The 22,534-nt window shown below is 23.3% G+C and overlaps 11 protein-coding genes across 11 annotated transcripts; 6 read left to right on the top strand and 5 right to left on the bottom strand.

Moving 5' to 3' along the window:
• Positions 1 to 152: 152 nt before the first annotated feature.
• On the bottom strand, positions 153 to 1,233 carry SRAE_1000148200 (Beta-1,3-galactosyltransferase brn; the record flags this gene model as incomplete). Its single annotated transcript, XM_024648443.1, has 3 exons — positions 153 to 458; positions 506 to 1,039; positions 1,078 to 1,233. 3 exons carry the CDS (start codon positions 1,231 to 1,233, stop codon positions 153 to 155), a joined length of 996 nt encoding a protein of 331 aa, XP_024502421.1.
• A 1,595-nt stretch (positions 1,234 to 2,828) lies between these two features.
• Positions 2,829 to 4,333, top strand: SRAE_1000148100 (Selenium-binding protein 1; the record flags this gene model as incomplete). Its single annotated transcript, XM_024648442.1, has 3 exons — positions 2,829 to 3,011; positions 3,052 to 3,538; positions 3,579 to 4,333. 3 exons carry the CDS (start codon positions 2,829 to 2,831, stop codon positions 4,331 to 4,333), a joined length of 1,425 nt encoding a protein of 474 aa, XP_024502420.1.
• Positions 4,334 to 4,985: 652 nt separating this feature from the next.
• Positions 4,986 to 7,021, bottom strand: SRAE_1000148000 (AMP deaminase 2; the record flags this gene model as incomplete). Its single annotated transcript, XM_024648441.1, has 2 exons — positions 4,986 to 6,679; positions 6,724 to 7,021. 2 exons carry the CDS (start codon positions 7,019 to 7,021, stop codon positions 4,986 to 4,988), a joined length of 1,992 nt encoding a protein of 663 aa, XP_024502419.1.
• An 885-nt stretch (positions 7,022 to 7,906) lies between these two features.
• SRAE_1000147900 (Protein lethal(2)essential for life) lies at positions 7,907 to 8,468 on the top strand (the record flags this gene model as incomplete). The annotated part of the gene is made up of 2 exons (XM_024648439.1): positions 7,907 to 8,269; positions 8,307 to 8,468. The coding sequence occupies 2 exons, from the start codon at positions 7,907 to 7,909 to the stop codon at positions 8,466 to 8,468; spliced, it is 525 nt and encodes a 174-aa protein (XP_024502418.1).
• A 636-nt stretch (positions 8,469 to 9,104) lies between these two features.
• SRAE_1000147800 (Cleavage and polyadenylation specificity factor subunit CG7185) lies at positions 9,105 to 10,310 on the top strand (the record flags this gene model as incomplete). The annotated part of the gene is made up of 2 exons (XM_024648438.1): positions 9,105 to 10,094; positions 10,146 to 10,310. The coding sequence occupies 2 exons, from the start codon at positions 9,105 to 9,107 to the stop codon at positions 10,308 to 10,310; spliced, it is 1,155 nt and encodes a 384-aa protein (XP_024502417.1).
• A 123-nt stretch (positions 10,311 to 10,433) lies between these two features.
• Positions 10,434 to 11,628, bottom strand: SRAE_1000147700 (CUB domain and C-type lectin domain and C-type lectin-like domain and C-type lectin fold domain-containing protein; the record flags this gene model as incomplete). Its single annotated transcript, XM_024648437.1, has 3 exons — positions 10,434 to 11,124; positions 11,168 to 11,273; positions 11,322 to 11,628. The coding sequence occupies 3 exons, from the start codon at positions 11,626 to 11,628 to the stop codon at positions 10,434 to 10,436; spliced, it is 1,104 nt and encodes a 367-aa protein (XP_024502416.1).
• Positions 11,629 to 11,887: 259 nt separating this feature from the next.
• SRAE_1000147600 (Zinc finger, RING-type domain and Zinc finger, C6HC-type domain and Zinc finger, RING/FYVE/PHD-type domain-containing protein) lies at positions 11,888 to 14,872 on the bottom strand (the record flags this gene model as incomplete). Its single annotated transcript, XM_024648436.1, has 6 exons — positions 11,888 to 12,576; positions 12,613 to 13,294; positions 13,743 to 14,306; positions 14,365 to 14,536; positions 14,582 to 14,641; positions 14,691 to 14,872. The coding sequence occupies 6 exons, from the start codon at positions 14,870 to 14,872 to the stop codon at positions 11,888 to 11,890; spliced, it is 2,349 nt and encodes a 782-aa protein (XP_024502415.1).
• Positions 14,873 to 17,685: 2,813 nt separating this feature from the next.
• On the top strand, positions 17,686 to 18,316 carry SRAE_1000147500 (Coat protein (Coatomer) zeta; the record flags this gene model as incomplete). The annotated part of the gene is made up of 3 exons (XM_024648435.1): positions 17,686 to 17,694; positions 17,736 to 17,807; positions 17,858 to 18,316. The coding sequence occupies 3 exons, from the start codon at positions 17,686 to 17,688 to the stop codon at positions 18,314 to 18,316; spliced, it is 540 nt and encodes a 179-aa protein (XP_024502414.1).
• A 122-nt stretch (positions 18,317 to 18,438) lies between these two features.
• SRAE_1000147400 (Sec22 ortholog) lies at positions 18,439 to 19,135 on the top strand (the record flags this gene model as incomplete). Its single annotated transcript, XM_024648434.1, has 2 exons — positions 18,439 to 18,790; positions 18,837 to 19,135. 2 exons carry the CDS (start codon positions 18,439 to 18,441, stop codon positions 19,133 to 19,135), a joined length of 651 nt encoding a protein of 216 aa, XP_024502413.1.
• A 171-nt stretch (positions 19,136 to 19,306) lies between these two features.
• On the top strand, positions 19,307 to 20,929 carry SRAE_1000147300 (Glutathione reductase, mitochondrial; the record flags this gene model as incomplete). Its single annotated transcript, XM_024648433.1, has 4 exons — positions 19,307 to 19,359; positions 19,448 to 19,597; positions 19,690 to 20,270; positions 20,307 to 20,929. 4 exons carry the CDS (start codon positions 19,307 to 19,309, stop codon positions 20,927 to 20,929), a joined length of 1,407 nt encoding a protein of 468 aa, XP_024502412.1.
• Positions 20,930 to 21,200: 271 nt separating this feature from the next.
• SRAE_1000147200 (Hypothetical protein) lies at positions 21,201 to 21,500 on the bottom strand (the record flags this gene model as incomplete). Its single annotated transcript, XM_024648432.1, has 1 exon — positions 21,201 to 21,500. One exon carries the CDS (start codon positions 21,498 to 21,500, stop codon positions 21,201 to 21,203), a length of 300 nt encoding a protein of 99 aa, XP_024502411.1.
• Between the last annotated feature and the right edge of the window lie 1,034 nt (positions 21,501 to 22,534).

Genomic DNA, 22,534 nt, shown 5'->3' with positions numbered 1-22,534 from the left:
GTCTACATTTTTATTCTATTTATTTATATATAAATTTACATATTATGTTAATATATACAAATATAAATTGATCAATTATATATCTATAACATATTCATAAAAATATAATTACTATTAGTAAATAAACTTTTACTATATGTTGTATATTTTAATTATAATAAATTATGTAATTCTATCCACCTATTTCGTAACATAATTGGATCAAACCCATGATGTGCTATAGTAATTTTAAAATCATCATTTTCTGCATTACTCTTCCAGAAGGCAAATTTTTCATTATGAATAGGGGTGATTCCTAATAAATAAGCAATAATTCCCGTATATATATCATCAAATTTAAAAGTTTTGACATATTTTGAAGCATAATAAAATTCACTTAATGTTGTGTTAGTTAATAAAACAGCACCAGCTGAAATATATGGTGGCCATCTTGAAAAAGGATATTCAGAAAGTGAAATCTAAATAAAAAATTATAATTTATATATAAAAAAAAATAATAACTTACATGATGTTTGGCTAGTGTTATTCTAAAAGGTGTAGAATCAAAACGGTATCCCATATATAGACGTTCTGATGGAATATGATACTTAACTTCACTAATTAAATTTTCTATTGAAAGATAATAATCATCATCAATAAATAAATAAAAAGGAATTGGATTTTTAAGATTGCAATAATTTTTTGCCAAATCAAAAGATAATATAAGTTTTAATGTATTATTACGGTAATCATCAATAAAATCACCAACTAATAAATCTTGATTAATTTCATACTCATCTTCAATATTTTTTTTATTATTAATATCATTTCCCATTACAAAGATGGTACGTATCTTGAAACCTAACATATTTTTTTGTTTACCCCATGTATCACGAATAGCTTTTCTATATTCATATCTATTTGGAGCACTTTTAACGATAATTAAAATTGACCGTTTCTCTCCTAATTCTTGTCCATCACAAGAAGGTAAAATTAAATATTTTAAATGAGAATTAATTTCATTTATTTCTGGTTTATTGCCAGTAATTTGTAAAATTACCTAATAAATATATTTAAAAATAAAGCTATAAATATTACCTGTCTTCGTACATCTATATGGTATGGCTCCCATTCAAATTCATTAAATGGTTTTTGCCTAAAATAATCCAAAACACCAATTGAATATAAAAATGTAATAATAAGTATAATGAATCCAAACAAAAATGTTTGTTTCATATGAAATCTCTTAAACATTACTACTTATTTGGTAGCATTAAATATACTTTATTTATATATTTGTTTTTGTTTATTTTAATCCAGAGACGTTATACCAATAATCTTTTTAATACCTTTATATTATAACTTAAATATATTATACTAAATGATATTTAGTACAATATAAAATAAAGAAAAAAATTTTTTTTTACATTATCAAATCATTGTACTTTAATTTAAATAAAAAGTTTGTTAATATTATTTTTTTTTTAAATTAAAATGTATAAATATTGAATGAAACAATGAATTGAATTTTTATTTGTTATTATAAATAGATTCTATTGTTTTTCATTTTAATTATAATGTTTAAGAAAAGATTAAACCATATTAAGAGTAAAGAAATATCATACATATTAACATATCAATGAAAGATAAGAGTATAAGGATTAAAAACATCTTTTACACATAGTCATATTCTTAAATCATAATTTAATAAATAAAATATAAAATTATAATAAAAAATTTTTTACATATTTAAAATAATTTTTTAATTCATAATAATTTTTGTAAAAATTTAACTTCTTAATTAGAATAAGAAAAATAAAATTATTGTCTACAACAAAATAATTATAATTTTTTTTAATTAATATTACATGCTCCAATAACTTTTTGTAAAGATAAAATTTTTAATTTTATATTATACCTGTGAGAATATAAAGATTATACACATGAAAAAATTTCTTTTCATAAACTTAGTTAGAAAATAGAAGTGGGAACTTGGAATAATTTAATAATACCTATTTATAATGATTTATTTGTTTTATAAATATTTTTCTCTTGTATATAATGGCTACAAATATTATATATGTTAAAGGTAAAAATATAAATTATTGGGGATTTTTTTTATTACAATAAGTTTTAATAAATAATTGTCATGTTTATTTTGTTTAAATTTTTTTTTTATATGAAAACGTTTGGTGATTTATTAAGGGCTATTTTTAAATTACTTTTATATATAATAATTGGGTGTCATTTATTTTTAAAGAAAATTATTTTTCTTCTTTATTATTAAACTTTTGTAATACTGTTTTAATATATTTATACTATAAATATAGTAAAGTTTTATGTCATTGAAATTAATGATATGAAAAACCTTATCTTTGTAATAAGTTTACTTTTGTCAATACTTTATTATAGTAATATGATTGATGTGTTGGTGTGTATTAATTAAAAAAATAACCCATATATAGCAACTGTTATTACATATATTTTTAATGTCATTAAAAACAATTAGATTAAATTAAAAAAAATGAAAATTATTTTTTAAATATTTTTTTTTGATTCTGAATATTTAATAAAAAAAAATATAGGAAGGAAAAAGTTACATTTTTGTGTTATATTTGTCTTAAAAATTTCCTAATTATAGAATATTTAAATATATTAATCATTATCAATTAAAAATTCTTTTTTAATTACTTGAATAAAGTTGTTCAATATAAAAACAATATTTTTATCTAATCAATTTCATATACTTGACAACATCAAGGTAAAGTTATTTTTGTCTTAAGCCATATAAATAAAGTTATTTTATTATTTTATAAAAATTAGAAAAATAATTTAACTTTATACTAATTATGGAAAAAAAAACAACTAATTGTTGTTCTAAAAATGGTCCTGGATATAAATCACCTAAAGATGCTTTTTTAAATGGTCCAAGAGAAAAGGTATTATTTGTTACATGTCCAAATATTAATAAAGGTGGTCATGATATAATAGCTTGTGTTGATGTTGATCCAGAAAGTGAAACATTTTCTAAAGTAGGTTATTCAAATATTTGATTGAAAAAATAAAGTTTAGGTAATTAATTATGTTAAACTTCCTTATGAAAATGATGAAGTTCACCACTCTGGATGGAATACATGTAGTAGTTGTTATGATGACTCCTCATTAACCCGATCCCATCTTATTATTCCATGTTTAAATTCTTCCAGAATTTATGTTATCAATACTAGGGAACCAAAAAATTTAAAAATAGATGTTATAGTTGAACCAGAAAAAATTTTAAATTTTAATGTTTCCTTTCCACATACTTCACATTGTTTAGCTGATGGAAATATAATGATAAGTACTTTGGGTGATAAAGATGGTAATGAAAGAGGTAATTTTATTTTACTTGATGGTAAGACATTCCAACCAAAGAAAACTTGGATTAAGGAAGGTACTATGGAACCACAATTTAACTATGATTTTTGGTATCAACCAAGATGTAATGTTATGATTAGTTCAGAATGGGGTACTCCAAATGCCATTAAAAATGGTTTTAAAATTGAAGATGTTAAAAATGGTTTGTTTTAAATCTTTTTTATATATATTTAAATTTTTAGGAAAATATGGTAACAAAGTTTATATATTTAATTGGAAAGAAAAAAAAATTCAACAAACTATTGAATTACCAGGACCAGAGTGTCAAATACCATTAGAAGTACGTTTTTATCATGAACCATCAAAAGCTCATGCATTTGTCGGTACAGCTCTAGGATCATCAATTTTCCATTTATATGATGATGGTAGTGGAAAATATAAAAGTAGATTGGCTGCTTCTATACCATCTGTTAAAGTTTCTGGATGGGCTATGGATGATATGCCAGCCTTAATAACTGACATTCTCATTTCAATGGATGATAAATATTTATATGCATCATGTTGGCTTCATGGTATTATCAAACAATATGATATTTCAGATCCATTTAATATAACACTAAATAGTGAAATTAACATAAGTGGTAGTTTGCATAAAGAGACAAATGTTAAAATAGTTGATAAAGATTATCCTCAACCGAATCCCACTTTTATTAATGGAACAAAAATTGAAGGAGGCCCACAAATGCTTCAATTAAGTTTAGATGGAAAACGTTTATATGTTAGTACTTCATTATACTTAAAGTGGGATCAAACTTTTTATCCAAATCTTGCCTCAAGAGGTGGTACTATTTTAAAAATTGATATTAATGAAAAAGATGGAAAAATGATATTGGATGAAAATTTTTTGGTTGATTTTAAAAATATTGATGGATCATCTTATCTTCCTCATGAAATGAGATATCCTGGTGGTGATTGTACTAGTGATATATGGTTATAATTTTAAAAGTCTACTTTTTATAAAGAGTTTAGACAAAATACCTGTTTTTATAAAAATAAAACTTTTTTTAAATTAGAAAGCAATAAAAACGTATTTTATAAGTATTTAATAACAAAATTATTTTATTAATTTCAATTACTTGTTTCGATTTTTAATCATATAGTATGATTATATAAAATAAAACCTGTTATATTTAAGCATCTTAAAACATTAATTTGTTTAATGTTATATTCTTTGATGCTAACAAAAGTAATTAATTATAAACTTTTATTATATTAAAGTAATTTTTTATGCATACATATTCAGGTGGAAAATTCCTTATATTCAAGTAGTAACTAAAAATTTAATGACTCATTAATTTTTTTTTTTAAAAATATTTATATATTGTAAACTTTTCAATGTGTAATATAATTCAAAGAAAAGTATAATGTAAAACAATTTCCTTTACTTATTGAAAATTAATAAATTTTACTGTTAATGTAAAATCAATAATTGTAATTTGACAATTCAAATTTATAAATGAGTCAGTTACTAATGGTAAAAATTATATATAAAAAAAAGTTTAAATAATATATGAATTTATTTATTATTCTTTATTAAATTTAAAAAATATTGTTTAATTAATTTTTTTAAGTGATCACTAGAAATAAAATTATCTTTTGACATTTTTAAAAATTTGCGCTAACTCATCAACTAAAGCTTCATAACGAAAACTTATACGTATATCTGGTACATTAGTCCTTGAAATGTCATTTCCTAATGCTCCTTCATTTTTGAAATTTGGTCCCAACCAATAATATTTAATTTTATCTTCAAAGCCTGATTGTCGTACACTATTTAATGCCAATTCACACATATCTGTTGGAGAAAGTTTCCATACTTGTACTGCAATTGAATATTCTTCCATTAAAGCTTCCTTTGTTAAGTGAAATTGTAATGGATCATCTGTTGATAAAGATACATTTAATCCTTTCATCAAAAATTCAGGTAATGGATTACGATGGTATGGTATTAAAAGTGAATTATTAGATAACGGTGACATTGATATTCCAATTTTTGTTAAATAAAATAAATATTGAATAACTGGTAATTTTCTTAAAAGTATTCCATGGCATATTGATTCAGCTGTTAAAAAACTATCAATTAAATGATGTGGATGACCAGCTTCACCAGAATGTAACCTAAATGATAATACATTAAGATTTCTTAACCTTCTAAAAGCATTTAACATTGCAATATTTGAATATAAATAATACATGTAATAGGTATATGATGGATTTTCAGCATCAGTGTAATCTTTTGGATTAGGAGTAAATTTATCAAATTGTATATATTCATGTTTACTTTCATCATCAACAGAATCAATTCCTGTTATTTGCAAAAGAAATCTAAATAAATCTGGATCAGAACTTGGATCATTTGTAACTTCAAATAATGGTGTAAATATATTATCTAATAATTGATCAAAATTAGAAATATATTTTTTTTCTTTATAAATATCATAAAGACGTGGTATTTGAATAAGGAATTTAGAGTTAGTTGACCAAACATCATGTTTTATAGCCCATTTAGCTAATTTACTCCATTCATTTTTTTTATGTCCATATATACTTAATCTTGGTTCAATATGTTGATATTTTGATTCTTCCAATTCTTTAAATACCTCTTTTAAAACTTCTGCAAAATATTTCCCTTCAACATAATTATCAATGTTCATAAATATTTGCCTTAATGTACTTTCACCAATAGGATTATATTTATGATTAAATTTATCCAATCTATGAAAAGCATTTTTATATGCATGAACATCAAGAATATCAACATTTAAATCATATGGTTCTATATTTAAACCTTTAAACATTTCTCCCATAGTAATTTTTTTACCATCTTTTTCTAATACAACTGTATCATTTTCTGTTTTCATTTTTCTTTTAATAAACCTTAATAAATGTTTTTGATTCATACTACTAGCTGCATGAATATGTGTGTCAACTTTTCTAACGTTATAAAAATCCCTATGCCTTATACTTTTTTGTTCATGTAACTCTCTTTGTTCATTGCGTAATAGATAAAGTTGAAATTTGTTCTGTAAATAACTTAACCTTCTATAACAAAATGATTTTAATGGACCATCAGAAACTATACCAACCATTTTTTCATAATCTTTTAAATATTTATTTTTTGATAAAAAATAAGCATCAAGTTCTTTAATATATTCACCAGATTTGTCGCGTATTCTATAGACACCATCTTCTCTAGTTAAAGTAAATATTTTGTCATACTTAGGTAATGGAGTATTAAGCATCCAATGATCTTGTGGTGTTTCTGGATAATTATATGATGTATCTGTATAAATTAGAATATTATCATAATATATATTTATAACTTACTCATGTCAATTTTTGGTTTATAACATTTTTGTAATTCAAATTCAAATTTTTTTTCAATAAATGATTTTGTTGTTTGAGGAAAAAAATTTCCACTTCTTTCCATATATTCATAACGAAGTAGTATTGCTTCAACAAGTTGCTTATCAGCTCCACATTCATTACTCATTTGATTAGCACCATTTGAAAAACTTTCAATGACAATATTACTTATTCTTTTATTTCTATCTGATGAAGTATCCCTTTCATTTGAATTAGCAAATAATAATACATCACTATTTTTTTCCAATGCAAATGACATTAAAATGTTGCTATATAGTTAAATAAATATTAAAAATTTTATTTGATCTTATATAAATATATAAATTTTGAATAAATTATTAATAATATGAAATTTATTTTTAAATTTAATTGTCATCATATATGTATAATACCATATTTATTTCTAAAACTTATTATATTTATAAAAACTCATATAAAATAAAATTTCTTTTACCTTTTTTTTAATTAAAACTTTTATATAAAATAAATTTTTATATATTTTTCTAGAAAGTTTTACAAACATTCATTAACTTATGACTTAAAAAAATTATAATTTTTTATCTATAAAAATATTATATTTTTATTGAAACATTATAACTATTATAAAGAATATTACACCCATTTTTTCCAGTCCATATAAAATTGACTTGTTAAAAGAAAAATTTTTTATTCAATATATATATACTATTTCATAACCTAGTTATCTGAAAATAAAAAAAATTAAAAAACTAAACTTTTTATTATACCTATTTTGTTGATTTAATTATCAAACAAATTATTAAAAATTTTTTTGTACTTACTTCAATTAAAGTATCATTATTTCCGTGACAATTTTAACATATCCAATTGTTTTATAAATTTAGAATTTATTTTTTTTTTTTAAAAATTAATATTAAAAAAAAACATCTATTTTAAAGATACCACGTGACAATTCTTATGCATTTTGACTCCCTTTTTATTCTACATGTAAATATACGTTAGAGAAATTTCTAGAAACATATATTTCGAAATATTTATTTTCCATTTAGCATTACGTAAACAAGGTAAATGTTTCTTGTAGTTTAAACATTTATTTATCATAATTCTTTTTTTTAAATTTTCATTTTTTAAATTTATTTTAAAATTTTTTGTAGTTTAAATAAAGATGGGATTTCGTAGTTTATTGCCTAAAAGTTTTTTTCATACTCCAGTAGAAAGATCTGTTGCACAGAGAAATGACTACTATTCATATCCATCTACATATGATATGATGTCACCTTTCTACGAAATTGAAAGATTCTTTGAAGAAGTTGAAAGAAGATTTTTTCAACCAATGTGGACTAGCAATGATTTTAGAGAAATGTTTAAACTTGGTAGTTCAAATGAAGAATTGAAAGTAACTGATGACTATATATCCCTTAAAATGGATGTTTCCCAATTCCATCCAAATGAATTGAGAGTTAACATTGCCGATGGCTATATTGTTATTGAAGGAAGACATCAAGAGATGTATAATAGACATGGAATGGTAAGTTTACCAATTTAACTATCCTATTATACTTTAGATGCAACGAGCATTTATAAGAAGGTATGTTTTACCTTCTAATGTTAGAGAAGAAGATGTTGTCTCTGATCTCTCTAAAGATGGCATTCTTACCATCACAGGTAAAAAGACTCCATCAATTGAAGGAAAAAAAAGAAGAAATATCCCAATTGAATACAAATAAATAAAAAAAAAATACTCCGTTAAATAAATCATACAATATTTGTTATAAACATTAAATTTTAAAACATTGTAATTTTATCCATGTCATAAAAGTGGCTAATAAAATTCTTAACTTTTACATCACTACTTATTTCGCTAGTATTATAAGAATACAGCTAATTGATTTAATTTTAATAATAAAAAGTTGTTTAAATGAACAAATTAATCTTCATGAAATTCTCACAACGAATAACATATTTGGTGTGTCGTTGACGTTGTTGGTTAAAGATTTTAAATTATTAAAGTTGTTTATTTTAGTTTGTATAAAGATATTTTATTTTAATTAAACGTTATTTTTATCTAGGTAATTTTTCTTTGTAGATGTATATTTCTTATAATATTTCTTCAATTGCTGATTGATTGTTATGTTTTCAAAATCCTGGTAAAATTAAACGGGTGCAGTAAAGAATCAGAATCTTTTCAATTTATTTTACGTGATCTTAATTTATATTTGTTATTTTAATAATTGTCGAGTTGTTATATTGTATATATTAATATATTTTTTTTTTTTATTGTATCATTTATTTTAAAAGTGTTAATGAATATTGTTTCTTATGTTAGATAAATAAATCATTACATACCTTTTAGAGTTTAAATAATGGACACATCAATTGGTGATGATGATTTGTTTGATATGGCCATTGCTCCTGCTGCAACATCTGTTAATCCAGTTCTTTCGGTTCCTGCTGTTGATCTATCATCTAAAATAGTGACTGGTCCTCCAAGTCAACAATCTTCGGAATCATATAGTGGAAGAAGATTTTGCTGTTATATAAGTAATCTAACTTGGTGGACAACAGATGATGATTTATCAGAGTTTGTCATTCAACAGGGTTGTGAAACTCCTTTAGATATTAAATTTCATGAATATAAAAATAATGGTCAAAGTAAGGGATTTGCATTAGTTGTTTTTAAAAGTGAAAATGATGTTAAAACATTATCTGAAAAATCATTAGTTGCACGGTTACATGATCGTACAATTCAGGTTTGGCCATATAATAAACAGAGTTTAGCAAAATTAGAAGACTCTACAAAGAAAAATAATGATTTAGTAAAAAAGAAAGATGGTGTTGAAAGTAAATTATCAGCTATTAATCATCAAAATATTTCACATACATCCTCAAATGGTATCTCAATTAATTCAGGAAATGCTCCTGCTCCAATTATTCCAAAGCCAATTAGTTGTCTTCCAACTGTTAATCTTGCCAAACCTATCCAACAACCTATTAATCCTTTTGGTCCACCTGGAATAAATGGACCAAATATGAATATACCTAAATTAATGAATTGTCTACCACCCGGTGTAAATGTTATGAATCCTTTTAATGGATCATTTATAGGTAATCAAGGAATATTTGGTGGTTTTAGTAATACATCAAATGTTATGATAAAATCTATGGTTGGAAAAGAAAAAGAAATAGAACATTTAAAAGAAATTGGATTATATGCTATAAGTAAGGCAAAACAGAAAGCTCAAAATAAAGATTACAGTGAAGCATATAGAATATTAAAAAAAGCATATGAACAGATATGTGATTCAAAATTATGTAATCATGAACAAATACAAGATATGGTTAATGCAATAAAGGTATTTAAACATAACATATTTAATATTATTTTAAATTTATTTTATTTATAGGAAGCTATGGATAAAGTAAGTGAGAGCAGAGATGCTTATGACAAAAAACGAAGATCTCATTATCATTCCCCAACTCCCGATAGGGATCGTAAAAAAAGACGCCGATCTAGGGATAGGTCTAGAGATAGGGATTCAGGTCGTGACTATCGAAGCAGCAGGAGATAACTAAAATATTTTTTTGATAATACTGTTTTATACTTAATTTCCTTTGATTTAATGTACTTGATTAACTAATAATATTTTCATTATTTATTTTTTATAAAAAAAATATATATATATAAACAAATTTTAAAATGTTTGCCATTTTAAAAGAAATCCATTGTAATTGAAAACATAATCAGATACAAAGTGTAGTAACACTTTATTTTGTGTTGATTGAAATTGTTTTGAGTTTGTAGAGTTGGCAATATAACCAGATAACATAGCTAATTTATTAGAATATAAAGAAGGCCCATCATAAATTGCTAGATAGTCATATGTTGGTTCTGTATAAAAGTAAATAAAAGTTATGTTTATCATACTTCCATTAGTCCCTGTAATTAAATAGTATTGGTCTTCATTAAAATCATACTTTTGTGGATAGTTTGGACTTGAAATTTCTCCACCAGATCCTGTAGCATTTATTGTTGGTGAAATTTTTCTAGCATAAAATAAACCTGACCATCCAGAACTTGTAACAGTAGAATCAGTATGGAAAAATAAAGACATAAAATTTCCAGTAGAATATATTTTATTCCATTTTTTTAAGGATGATCCACTGAAATTTCCAATTAAAAATCCATTTCCAACATCAGGTCCATCCCAAATTTCAAGATAATCTGAATAATTTTGTGTACTAAAAGCTGGAAAAATTATTTCAACACGTTTATTTGTAGGAACATTAATTATATATTTACAATCCAAATTATTATCATAATTTTTTGGATAATTTGAAGATGATATCATTCCTAAACTTGAATTGTAAAATGTTTTTGGACATCTAAAAAATATATTTAATAATAAAAAAAAAAGAATAAACTTACGAAGGTACTTTTTGTTTGCATATAAATGGTTGATTATAACTACAATGAAGTGAAACAAAACCATCATTTGGTATGGTAGTTCTTAATGCAAAACATTGTTGATGATCTAATTGAGGTTTATTAGTATTATCCCATTTGGTAAAATTTACATTACTTCCATCAGTCCATGATAAATTACCATTATCATTAGATTGTAAACCTATCCATGTTAAAAAAGGACTTTTATTTGATAAATTTTCAACAATTAATAAATCATCATTACTATGAATTGATGCTAAATTTCCTCCTACTTGATTATTACAAAATAGCTCAGCCTGATCCATTGCCATCGAATTTTCATTTGAAAAATAGTAACATTGTAGTGTCTTTGAATCTAAAATCCATCCATCAGGACATTGTTGAAGAGAAAATATAATTGTAAAAATTGATAAAAATATGATTTGTATTAAAAACCATACCATTCTAACAAACTTGATTTAGATTTTTTAACTAAAAATATACTTTATTATCGTTTATAATTATTGATAAACTATATTGACATATTAATAGTTTGATCTAAATAATTATCTTATCAATATAATAACGTTCTTATTAATGTACTATATTAAAGCTTATTTTATTTTAAAATATTATTGAATTAATTTTTAAAAAATCTTATTAATTTATATATTCAAAATATACACGCTTATTTGTAAAGACTCGCAAAAGTATAAATAAAAATTAAACATCTGAACCGGCTTTTGTTTTTGATTTGAAAATACGATTCCAAATTGACCGAGAATTCTTTTTATTAACTTTATTGGTTGCTCCAGATTCATCAATACTTAAAATAGTATCAAAAGGTGCTGTGTTATTAATTTCATTAGATGAATTAGCTTCAATTGATTGGATGGAACTACTATATTTATATTTTTGACTTTTGGTATTTGCACTTCGTGATGGGTGATATGGTTCTTCTGGACAAACATCATCAGATACAACACTTTTAAACCTATCAAGTACAGAATAAATATGATATGGATCATCATTAGGCTGAGATGTCTTTGATGAACACGATGTATTTGAATGTTCCTTTGAAAATAATGTTGATGTATCTGTTGAAAAAACTTTAGCTTGATATGGGTATGGTTCATTATAATTTGACATATCTACAGTTTTCCCACCGGAAAAAATAATTTTATAAGGTTTTGATGATGATGTAGAAGATGAGTCACCACCATTGTAAAGCTTTAATTCTGTACCACCAATAGAAAAAATACCATTAGATGATAAGGTATTTTTATTATCACCATTAGCTGATTCTGATAAACTTTTATTATCCAAAATAAAACCTGATAAAGCATTTGTACTATTACAGTCACCAGAATTATTTAAATTTTCTAATTGCGCACCAGAATTAATTGTATATACTGTATTTACACTTTTATCATCGAAATGATACTTACTTCCAGCCATACCCATAACTGATGCATCATCATAATTTGTTTTTTCTTCTCCTATAATAATATATGAATCTACAGAGATACGTCGTCGTGATCCATTATATATATCAATACCAATACCATTTTTTCCATTTTTTATAGCTAAAGTACTTTTTATACTTCCTTGTTCTTTATTATTCATAACTTTTGAAATATCACTATTCATTGACATTCTTTTATTACCATCTGAATGATTTTTCTCAGCATTATTAGAGCGATCAAATGATTTTGATACTGATTCAAAATCTTCATCAAATAAATCCATAATATTTTCAGAACCCATACTTAAGTCATCATCTTCCTCAACATTTCTACCACCACCACAGTCACCGTTTCTACAAATAGATAATGGTACAACACCATAAACATATGCTAATAAAACGGGTACACCAACACCAACAGCCATTACAGCTAATACAGGTGAAGCAATAACACCACCAACAACACTAAGGCTTGTTAAAAAACGTCGTTGAAATTTAGATTTAGATGATAATTTTTGATAAACTTTTCTCCCAACCATAAAAGGAAATCCTCCAATAATACCAGGAATAGCCATACAAGCAATTAATCCAATACCAACTGGTGCTCCAATTAATGTACCGATCTGCCATAAAAGTTTTTTCTTTCTATTCCATGGTTTTTTTCCCTAAAATTTTATAAAATAAATTATATCTTTTCTAATTAAAATAATAATAAAAATAACTTTTTTTCTTTAAGTAATTTTTAAAAATAAAATGTGAAAAATTTTAAAATGTAACATTTTTTTTAAATACATTACTAACAAAAGTTTACCAGAATATACCAAAAAAACTTTTTTAACTCCTGTTTACTTAAATCTTACAAATAAGATTCTGTTTAGTTTTACCAAAAATTATTCTACACTTAATCTACTTACAAATATTTTTCTTATCAATTTAGATAATGTACAAAAATGATATTACTTGTTTACATAAAATGAAAAAAATATACTTAACTAGAAAAAATTTTTTGCAAGAACGCATAAAAACCAGTACAATTTAAAGATAATTTTTTTCTTTGAGTCATAAACTTTTGTTTTTTAATATTTTTATATAGCAACTTTTAAAAAAACTAACCCAGAAAGAACAACCAGATAATGATAAATAATGTAAATCACTAATTTCTTTTAAACATAGCCAACAAAATTCAGTATTACAAACAGTACAATTCATATGGTTACACGATCCATCATTCATTTTTACAATTAGTGTTTTACAACGTGGGCAAGCTTTAACATCACCTCTATTTAATTTATCACCAGGAGTTGATCGTTTATATCCTTTTTTACTAGTACCATCTTTAGTCATTCTTTTTCTTCTTGCTTCATCACATGTTTGACTTTCATGCCAAATATTTTTACAATGATAACAAAATAATGTTGAACATTCAATTCTACCACATTTAAGTTGGGGACAGGCAGCACATGATTGTGCAATAACTGCATAATCACAGTCAGGTGCTGGGCACCATCTAGTATCAGGATCTAAAGCTAATACACGACGAAGTGAAAAATTTTCATATTTTTCCAATAATTCAGGAAGATTTTTTAATAAAGAATATATTTCATTTGGATGAATCATTTCAGAACATTCAGGACATGATATGCTAACCCTACTTTCCATAATTTCAATTCTCAAATACTTTAAAAAAAATAAATAAATTTGTTAATAAAAAATTCAAATAAAATATGTAACTTACAGCTTTTATACAATCAAGACAAGCTTTATGATTACAACAGGCTATTGTAACAATATTATCTTCTGGATACTCATCCATACATAGTGGGCAGTCTTTTATATTATTCATATTTGAGGAAAGAGTTTTATTAGATGAGGATAACCCATCTTTTAAAGTTAATTTATCAAAAGAACTAAATAATGTTATATGCATAATAAAATAACTATATATTCCTTACCTTTTATTATTAATACTTTCACTATCAGAATTTGTTGATTTACTAATCTTTGAATATGATCTAAATAAACAATAGAAATTGATAAGAATAAAAAACTATTTATTTTTACATTTTATTATGATGTCCACTACCTGTAACTATCATATCAAACAATGGAAGAGAAGATTTTTTTGATGAAATAGATTTATTATTATCTTCTAACAATGCTGTAGAAATAGTTGCTTCAATTTCAACTATAATTTCATGATCTTCAATAAGCGTATCTAAATTACTAATACAATTTGCAGTCATCTTAAAAATCATATTATTAAATCATAGTAAAATATTTAAAATAAGAACAAATTGAACGAAAAAAGATATCTGATTATTATTTTAATAAAAAAAAATATTTCACAATATTAGTTAAATCACATATACAATATAAAATAGTTTTATTTTTGTTATTCTTATAAAAGTATTGACTGATACATTAAGCGTCATTCCAAGATAAGTATCAAACTTGTCGTTATGAGATTATGGAAAAATATTTTTTAGTATCATTATTAAAAGAAAAGTGTTGATTAAACAAGATATCTATATTTTGGTTGATAAATAAAAAAAAAAGCCAGTGAACTATGTAGTAATCAGTGGTTGCCTTCAAAATAAATTGAATAAAAATAACTATAGAAATGATTAGGTTACATCACTTTAAGTACATATGAATAAAAAAGTGGGTGTACTAAAATAAAGTAAGACTTTAAAAAAATAACAAAACGTGTTGTGCGTTTTACTGTCATCATATTTATATATATATAAAAATATTTGAAATCCATGGAAACAAATTTTTTTTTTTATATAAAATTCATTACTTTTTTTATATAATGAGTTTTTATATATATATTCTTAAATAATATACATTAAATTATAGATTATTAAATTTAAATAATTTATGCAATACTTCATTAATCATGCTTTAATATTAAAATCTCAAATAAAATTAATCCCCTATTCATAATTTGTACTAAAAGCGTTATTTAATAATAATTTTTTTATAAGATTTTAAATTCCAAGAAATTTTACATCAAAGTTTTCTTTAAATAGATAATATAACATTACTAATAAATAAAAAAAAAAAGTTTAAAAAAAAAGTCTATCAAAAAATATAATTAAATTTTATTTCTAATAAAAAATAAAAATTTAGTAAATTATATCTCGTCATAATTTTAGGTATTTTAAAAAAATTTAATCAATGTTAAAAGTTTAAAAATATACTTTAGTAATAAAATAAATTGCTAATAAAATCTTATTAATATATATCAATCTTTATTCAACTTACATACAATAATGTTAACAAATAATAAAAACAAATACAAATTTAGAAAAGAAAACCATACTTTAACTTTATGATTACTTAGTATATAAAGAATTTATTTATACAATCTTTTTTAAAATATTTAAATATATGTTATTAAGGTAAAAGTCAATAATAGAAATATAATAAGTTTAAAAAACAACATAAAATAATATTTTACTAAACAGTTATTTAATAAATGTAAAAAAATATTGATAAATAGGTTTTAAAATGATATATTTTTTTTGAAAAAAAAGTATAAAATAAAAATAACACTACATTTTTTTTATAATTTATAAATCAAAAAGCTTTAATATCCCATATAAAATAAACTTTAATAATATATTAATTTACATAATGTCATATGAAATATTTTTTTTTCTATTAAAATTAGTAAATAAATAATGTTGCAAAAAAATAAATTATAGTTTTTATATAAATTATCAGCTTTAAAATATTATGATTTAATTAATTAACATTAAAAGAAATTAAATTACTTTAAATAAAATAAATTAAAGCTAAATATTATTAATTATATTAAAAAAAAAGGAATAAAATTAATAATTTTTCTAAACCAACTTACAAAGTATATTGCAATATCGGAAGTAAAATATTTGATTAACAAAGTATGATTATTCATTTGACTCTATAAATTCATTGACAATTCAAGATAACAATTTATCAAATTTTGTTAATTTAGTACTTTATATATTACCAAATAAAAAACTAAAATTATATATAATATCATTTGTTAAAATAAAAAAATAAAATAAAATAAACAATTTTTTTTAGAATTATAAACCATAATTGGCCATCAATTTCCTATTATTTGAAAAAATATCATTTGTTTGTGAAGAAATTTTACATAATTGAAAAAAAAAATACTATAATATAAAAGCAATAAATGTAGAGAAATTTGTATAATTACTTTTTTTATCATAACAAAACACAATTATTTTATACTTTAAAAAATTTAAAAAAAGAATATAGCTTATGTTAAATGCACTTTTGTTAATAAAAATCCACTTTCTATTTTTGTATTGTATGCTAAAAATGTTAAATAACTTTTTTTTTAATTAACAACATTTATATAATTGCCTATGAATGTTTGAAAGAAACAATAGTTTTGACTTTTATAAGAATTTTTTTTTTTTATTACATGAAACTTTTAGTAATTATGGTATGTCCTTTGGGTTCAAAAATATTTTTAATTATTTAAAAATGAGTAATAAAAACTTTTATTTTAAAGTATAAAGTATATTAGAATTTAATACACATTTTCAACATTTATAAATAGAAATTTTTGACATATATTATTACAATTTAATATTCTTTGATGTTATGGATATGTTTGAAATATCATTTAAAGTAAAAATAATTAATTAATATAACAATAAATAAGGTAATGATATAAATATACCAAATGAAAATGCCATTGAAATGAAATTAACATTAATAATTGTATTATATGTCTAAAAATTTTATTGTATACATGATAATTTATCATTTAAATGTTCTCATAAACTTTTTATGATTTTTATACTTAAATAAATTTCTTAAAAAGATTATCATTTATAAAATAAATTCTAAGTACTTCATTCTTGATTTATCCATTAATAAATAATAAATAATTTTTGATTTATATCCTAAAGTTTTAAAATACCATACTGGTCTTACAAAGATATTTTTGGGAATAATATATATGAGCTGGCATTGACACGTTCCTTCTATTCTCATAGATAACAATTTTTATTTACTTGAAGAGTTAAAAGCTATGAATCTCGTAAGTTTTTTATATTTTTTTATGTTAACTTTCGATTTTAGGATATTGCTTCACTTTACTCTGTCAAGGGATTAGGAATTTTAGATAATGATGGAAATAGAATAATATTTAAGGTAATCTTTGTACTTTTATTTTGTATTTAATCTAAGTTATTCTTATTTAGTACTATGATAATGAACGCTTTGGAACACAAAAAGCACAAAAATCATTTGAAACTAATTTATTTAACAAAACACATAAAGCAAACGGAGAGATTATTTTACTTGATGGTCTTGTTAGTGTTTACCGCTCCAATGTAGATGTTATTTTTTATGTTATTGGAAGTGCATCAGAAAATGAATTGATACTTTTACAATTATTGAATGCTTTTTATGAAAGTGTTTCAACAATTCTTAGAAAAAATGTTGAAAAAAGATCAATATTTGATAATTTTGATACAATTCTTCTTGTTGTTGATGAGTTATGTGATGAAGGAATTATTCTTGAGACAGATTCTAGTCAAATAGTTAGTAGATGTGCCCTTCGTCCCGATGAACTTGCATTCGGAGATCAATCATTATCTCAAGTTGGTATGAGTATCATTGGAAGTGCAAAAGAATTTAAGTGGTCACTTCTTAAATAAATTATTTTTTATTAAATATAAATCTATCATATAATTTTGTATTAATTATTATTAGGTTATTAAGCCTAAAAATTTATTTTATTATTATTATTTCTTTTAAATTTATTAACAGTTGATTATAGATGGTATTGCTCACTTTAATTGCACGTCTTAAAGATGGACTTATTTTGGCAACTTCAATTGAAGGAGCTGATGATAGGGATAACTCATTTGTAAAATATACTTCACAAGCTAAATTGTTGTTTAGGAGACTAGGATCTGAAAATGGTCCAAAAGAAAGATCTGTAAACAGTGATCAATATGTATTTCATTACATTATAAGAGAAAATATTGCTACATTATGTCTTTGTGAGCAAACTTTTCCAAGAAATTCTGCTTTTGCTTATCTTGAAGATGTTGCAAGTAAATTTATGGAACAATATGGCACAGCAAAAATTGATCAAGTTTTAAGACCATATCATTTTGTTGAATTTGGTAAATTTTAAAAATTTATTATTTTAATTTTAGTTAATTTTTTAAGATACCTATATTCAACAAGCTAAACGTAAATACAGTGACAAAAATAGATTTGCAATGTCTGCTGTAAGTAATGAGCTTCAAGATGTACAAAGAATAATGTTTTCAAATATTGAAGATATGCTTCATAGAAGTGAGGCATTAAATATACTTGAAACGAGGGCAGATGGTCTTTATGAAATGTCAAAAAAATATAGGGATGATGCTAAACTTTTAAATCAAAAAAGTGCTATATTTAAAATTTTTGTAGGAATGGGAGTGGCAGGAATTCTCTTTTTCATACTTAAATTCTTAATTCTTTAAATATTTTCCCAGTAAAAAAAAATTAAATTAATTTATTAATCATTGACAAAAAATACATGTTTAGATTTTCTATATATAAACGTTTTAGCGTTATGGTTTTATTATATGTGTTATTGTCTATATTTTTTTAAAAGTATTAATAAAATTTGCCGATATATACAATCCTTTAGAATGATTCTTAATAATTTAAAACTCCTACCTAGAAATATAAATGGAATATTCAGGTATTTGGTGTAATGTAGTGTTGTAACTTTTTTTTTTTTTTACTTTGGAAATATAGCTATAATCAATTTTAATAATTTTTTTTTATAGGTCATATATGTCTAGTGTTAAAGAATTTGATTATTTAGTTATTGGGGGTGGTTCAGGTGGTATTGCTTCTGCACGAAGAGCAAGAGAATTTGGTGTTTCTGTTGGTTTAATTGAAGCTTCTAGATTAGGTGGAACTTGTGTTAATGTAGGGTATGTTAAATAACTATAATAAAATTATATGGTTAATTAAATTTTTTTCATAAAAAAGCTAGTTATTTTTATACATAAACAATTTTTTTCAGATGTGTTCCTAAAAAAGTTATGTACTATTGTGCAGCTCATGCAGAAGCTATCAGAGATCATTCTGATTATGGTTTTGATGTTACATTAAATAAATTTGATTTTTCAAAAATTAAAAATTCTCGTGATGCTTATATTAGAAGATTAAATTCAATTTATGAAACAAATTTAAAAAATTCTGGTGTTGAATTAATTCGAGGATTTGGTGTTTTTGATGATGATGGATCAGTTATTGTAAATGGACAAAAATATAGAGGTAAACATACTTTGATTGCAACTGGAGGAAAACCAACAATTCCTAATATTCCTGGAGCTGAGTTAGGTACAGATAGTGATGGATTTTTTGAAATTGATGAATTACCAAAAAAATGTGTTATTGTGGGTGCAGGTTATATTGCTGTAGAAATTGGTGGTGTCTTAGCAACTTTAGGATCTGAATCACATTTACTTATTAGAAAAAATAAAGTTTTAAGATCATTTGATGAAATGATATCTGATGTTGTGACAGAACAAATTGAAAAAGCTAAAAATACTACATTACATAAAGAATGCCAAGTTTCTGAAATTATTAAAAATTCTAATGGTACATTAAAAGTTATTACAAATAATGGTATTATAGATGAGGTAAATAAATTATTTTGGTGTATTGGAAGAGATCCATTGACAAAAAAATTAAATTTAGACAAAGTTGGAGTTAAAACTAATGAAGTTGGAGAGGTAATTGTTGATGATTATCAAAATACTACAAACAAAAATATTTATGCTGTTGGTGATATATGTGGGAAATTTCTTTTAACACCAGTTGCTATTGCAGCAGGAAGAAGATTAGCTCATAGACTTTTCAATAAGGAACAATCAAACAAATTAATCTATGAAAATATTGCAACTGTTGTTTTTTCTCATCCATTAGTTGGAACAGTTGGTATGACTGAGGAAGAAGCTATTCAAAAATATGGAATTGATAATGTTTTGATTTATAAATCTAAATTTAATCCTATGTATTTTGCTGTTTGTGAGTACAAAGAACCTACTGCTATGAAACTTGTCTGTGTTGGGAAAGAAGAAAAAGTAGTTGGTGTACATATAGTTGGCCAAGGTGCTGATGAGATGCTCCAAGGATTTGCTGTTGCTGTTAACATGGGAGCAACAAAAGCTCAATTTGATAACACCGTTGCTATACATCCAACATCAGCAGAGGAACTTGTTACAATGAGAGGTGCCATTAAACCGACTAAGAAGTGATTACTTTTCATACATTATTTTAAAATAAAAATTTTAATTTTAATTTTATTTATTTAGTTTAAAAAGAAGTTGTCTTTTCACTAACAATTTATTTAAATTGATTAGTTGATAGAATTAACAAAATATAAGATAATATAGCTTTTAATTTATAAAAAAATATTAACATTTTTTTAAAGTTGGTAGTAGTTTAAAATATTTCTTGCCATAGAAATGTTATATTTTTTTATTGCTTTTTTTACCCGTAGTTAATGTTTATTTTTTGTTCTTAAAATTAAACTTTTGGTTCTTTTTCAAGTTCTTTTATAGATTCTTCCGAATCACTGATATCTTCTTCCTCTAAACTTAATGTAGTATATTCAATATCATTCTGCCTATCAGCTCTATCATGCATTTTTTTCGCTATCTTTTTTCTTTTATAGCATAAATAACAATGTGTCACAAGAAAACAACATGAAAAAATAAGTGCACCACCCATCATGAAAAGTCCAACGGCCAGTGCAACAGATTCTAAATCAGTACCAAGTGGAGTAAGTGATTTTTCATTTTGATAATAGTGAATATTATTAGTCATTGTGATAAAATACTTTAATAAAATAAAAATATATAATAACGAGGAAATATAAAAGTTGATATTTTATATTTTATGGTTTTTATAAAACTGATAAAAGTTATTGAACAAATGATTGGGATATCTTAACTTTGTTGGCGTCTTTAACTTATTTACCCCGTCAACGAAACAGCTGCATGAAAAAAGGACGACTCTGTGCCAATAGACATATTACTTCTTTTTAATGAACTACAGGCGGGATTAATAAATTTTACGACGTAAAAATCGTTCATTGGTGCGTGTTGTTTACAGTTAATTTATTTAAAAATATGTTTCAACGATTTCTGATTTCTTTTAAATATAATATGTCATTATTAATTGTCAATAGCATTTTTCCTTTACTTTTGATTATTCAAAAAATAAAAAAAAAATTATTGTTACTCATGAATGATGTTGTTTTTATATAACTATTTTCAATAACACTACCATATTGCAAAATTTAATATTTTCTAGGTGATTGAAACTAATGTGATGTTTGAAAGTTATTATAAAAAAAGTATAAATAAAAATTATTCCCTGAATACAAAATCTTTGAATTGAAAAATTACAACTATTATCTTAAAACTAATGATATAAAGTATAATTAAATTAGGCACACTGTATAATACAACATTTACCATTTAATTGTTTGTAATAAATAAATAATATTACCATATTATAAAATAAAATATGAAAATTTGATGACTTTTGATATAAAAATGACTAGAACTTTATTTCTCCGAAGATCATTAATGTAAATATTTTATTTGACTTTTAAAGACTACTTTATTTTATTTTTAACCACTTTGAAATAACTTAATTTTCATTTAAAAGTAAACATTTGATAAAAAATAATTTAAAGAAACTAACCTAAGTAAATGAATAAACCTGAAAAATATTTTATTAATAATTTTTTTTTATCAGCAGTCTTTGCTTAATTTTATTAGTATGTTGACAAAAAAAAAAGCATATGTCATTTCAGGTTGACTATATTTTTTTTTATATCTTTTATTATTTTT

The sequence above is a fragment of the Strongyloides ratti genome, assembly GCF_001040885.1.
Source record: "Strongyloides ratti genome assembly S_ratti_ED321, chromosome : 1".
In the NCBI taxonomy this organism is placed as follows: domain Eukaryota; kingdom Metazoa; phylum Nematoda; class Chromadorea; order Rhabditida; family Strongyloididae; genus Strongyloides; species Strongyloides ratti.
Note: the sequence above shows the minus strand (reverse complement) of the source record. Positions and strands in the feature narration are given on the sequence as shown.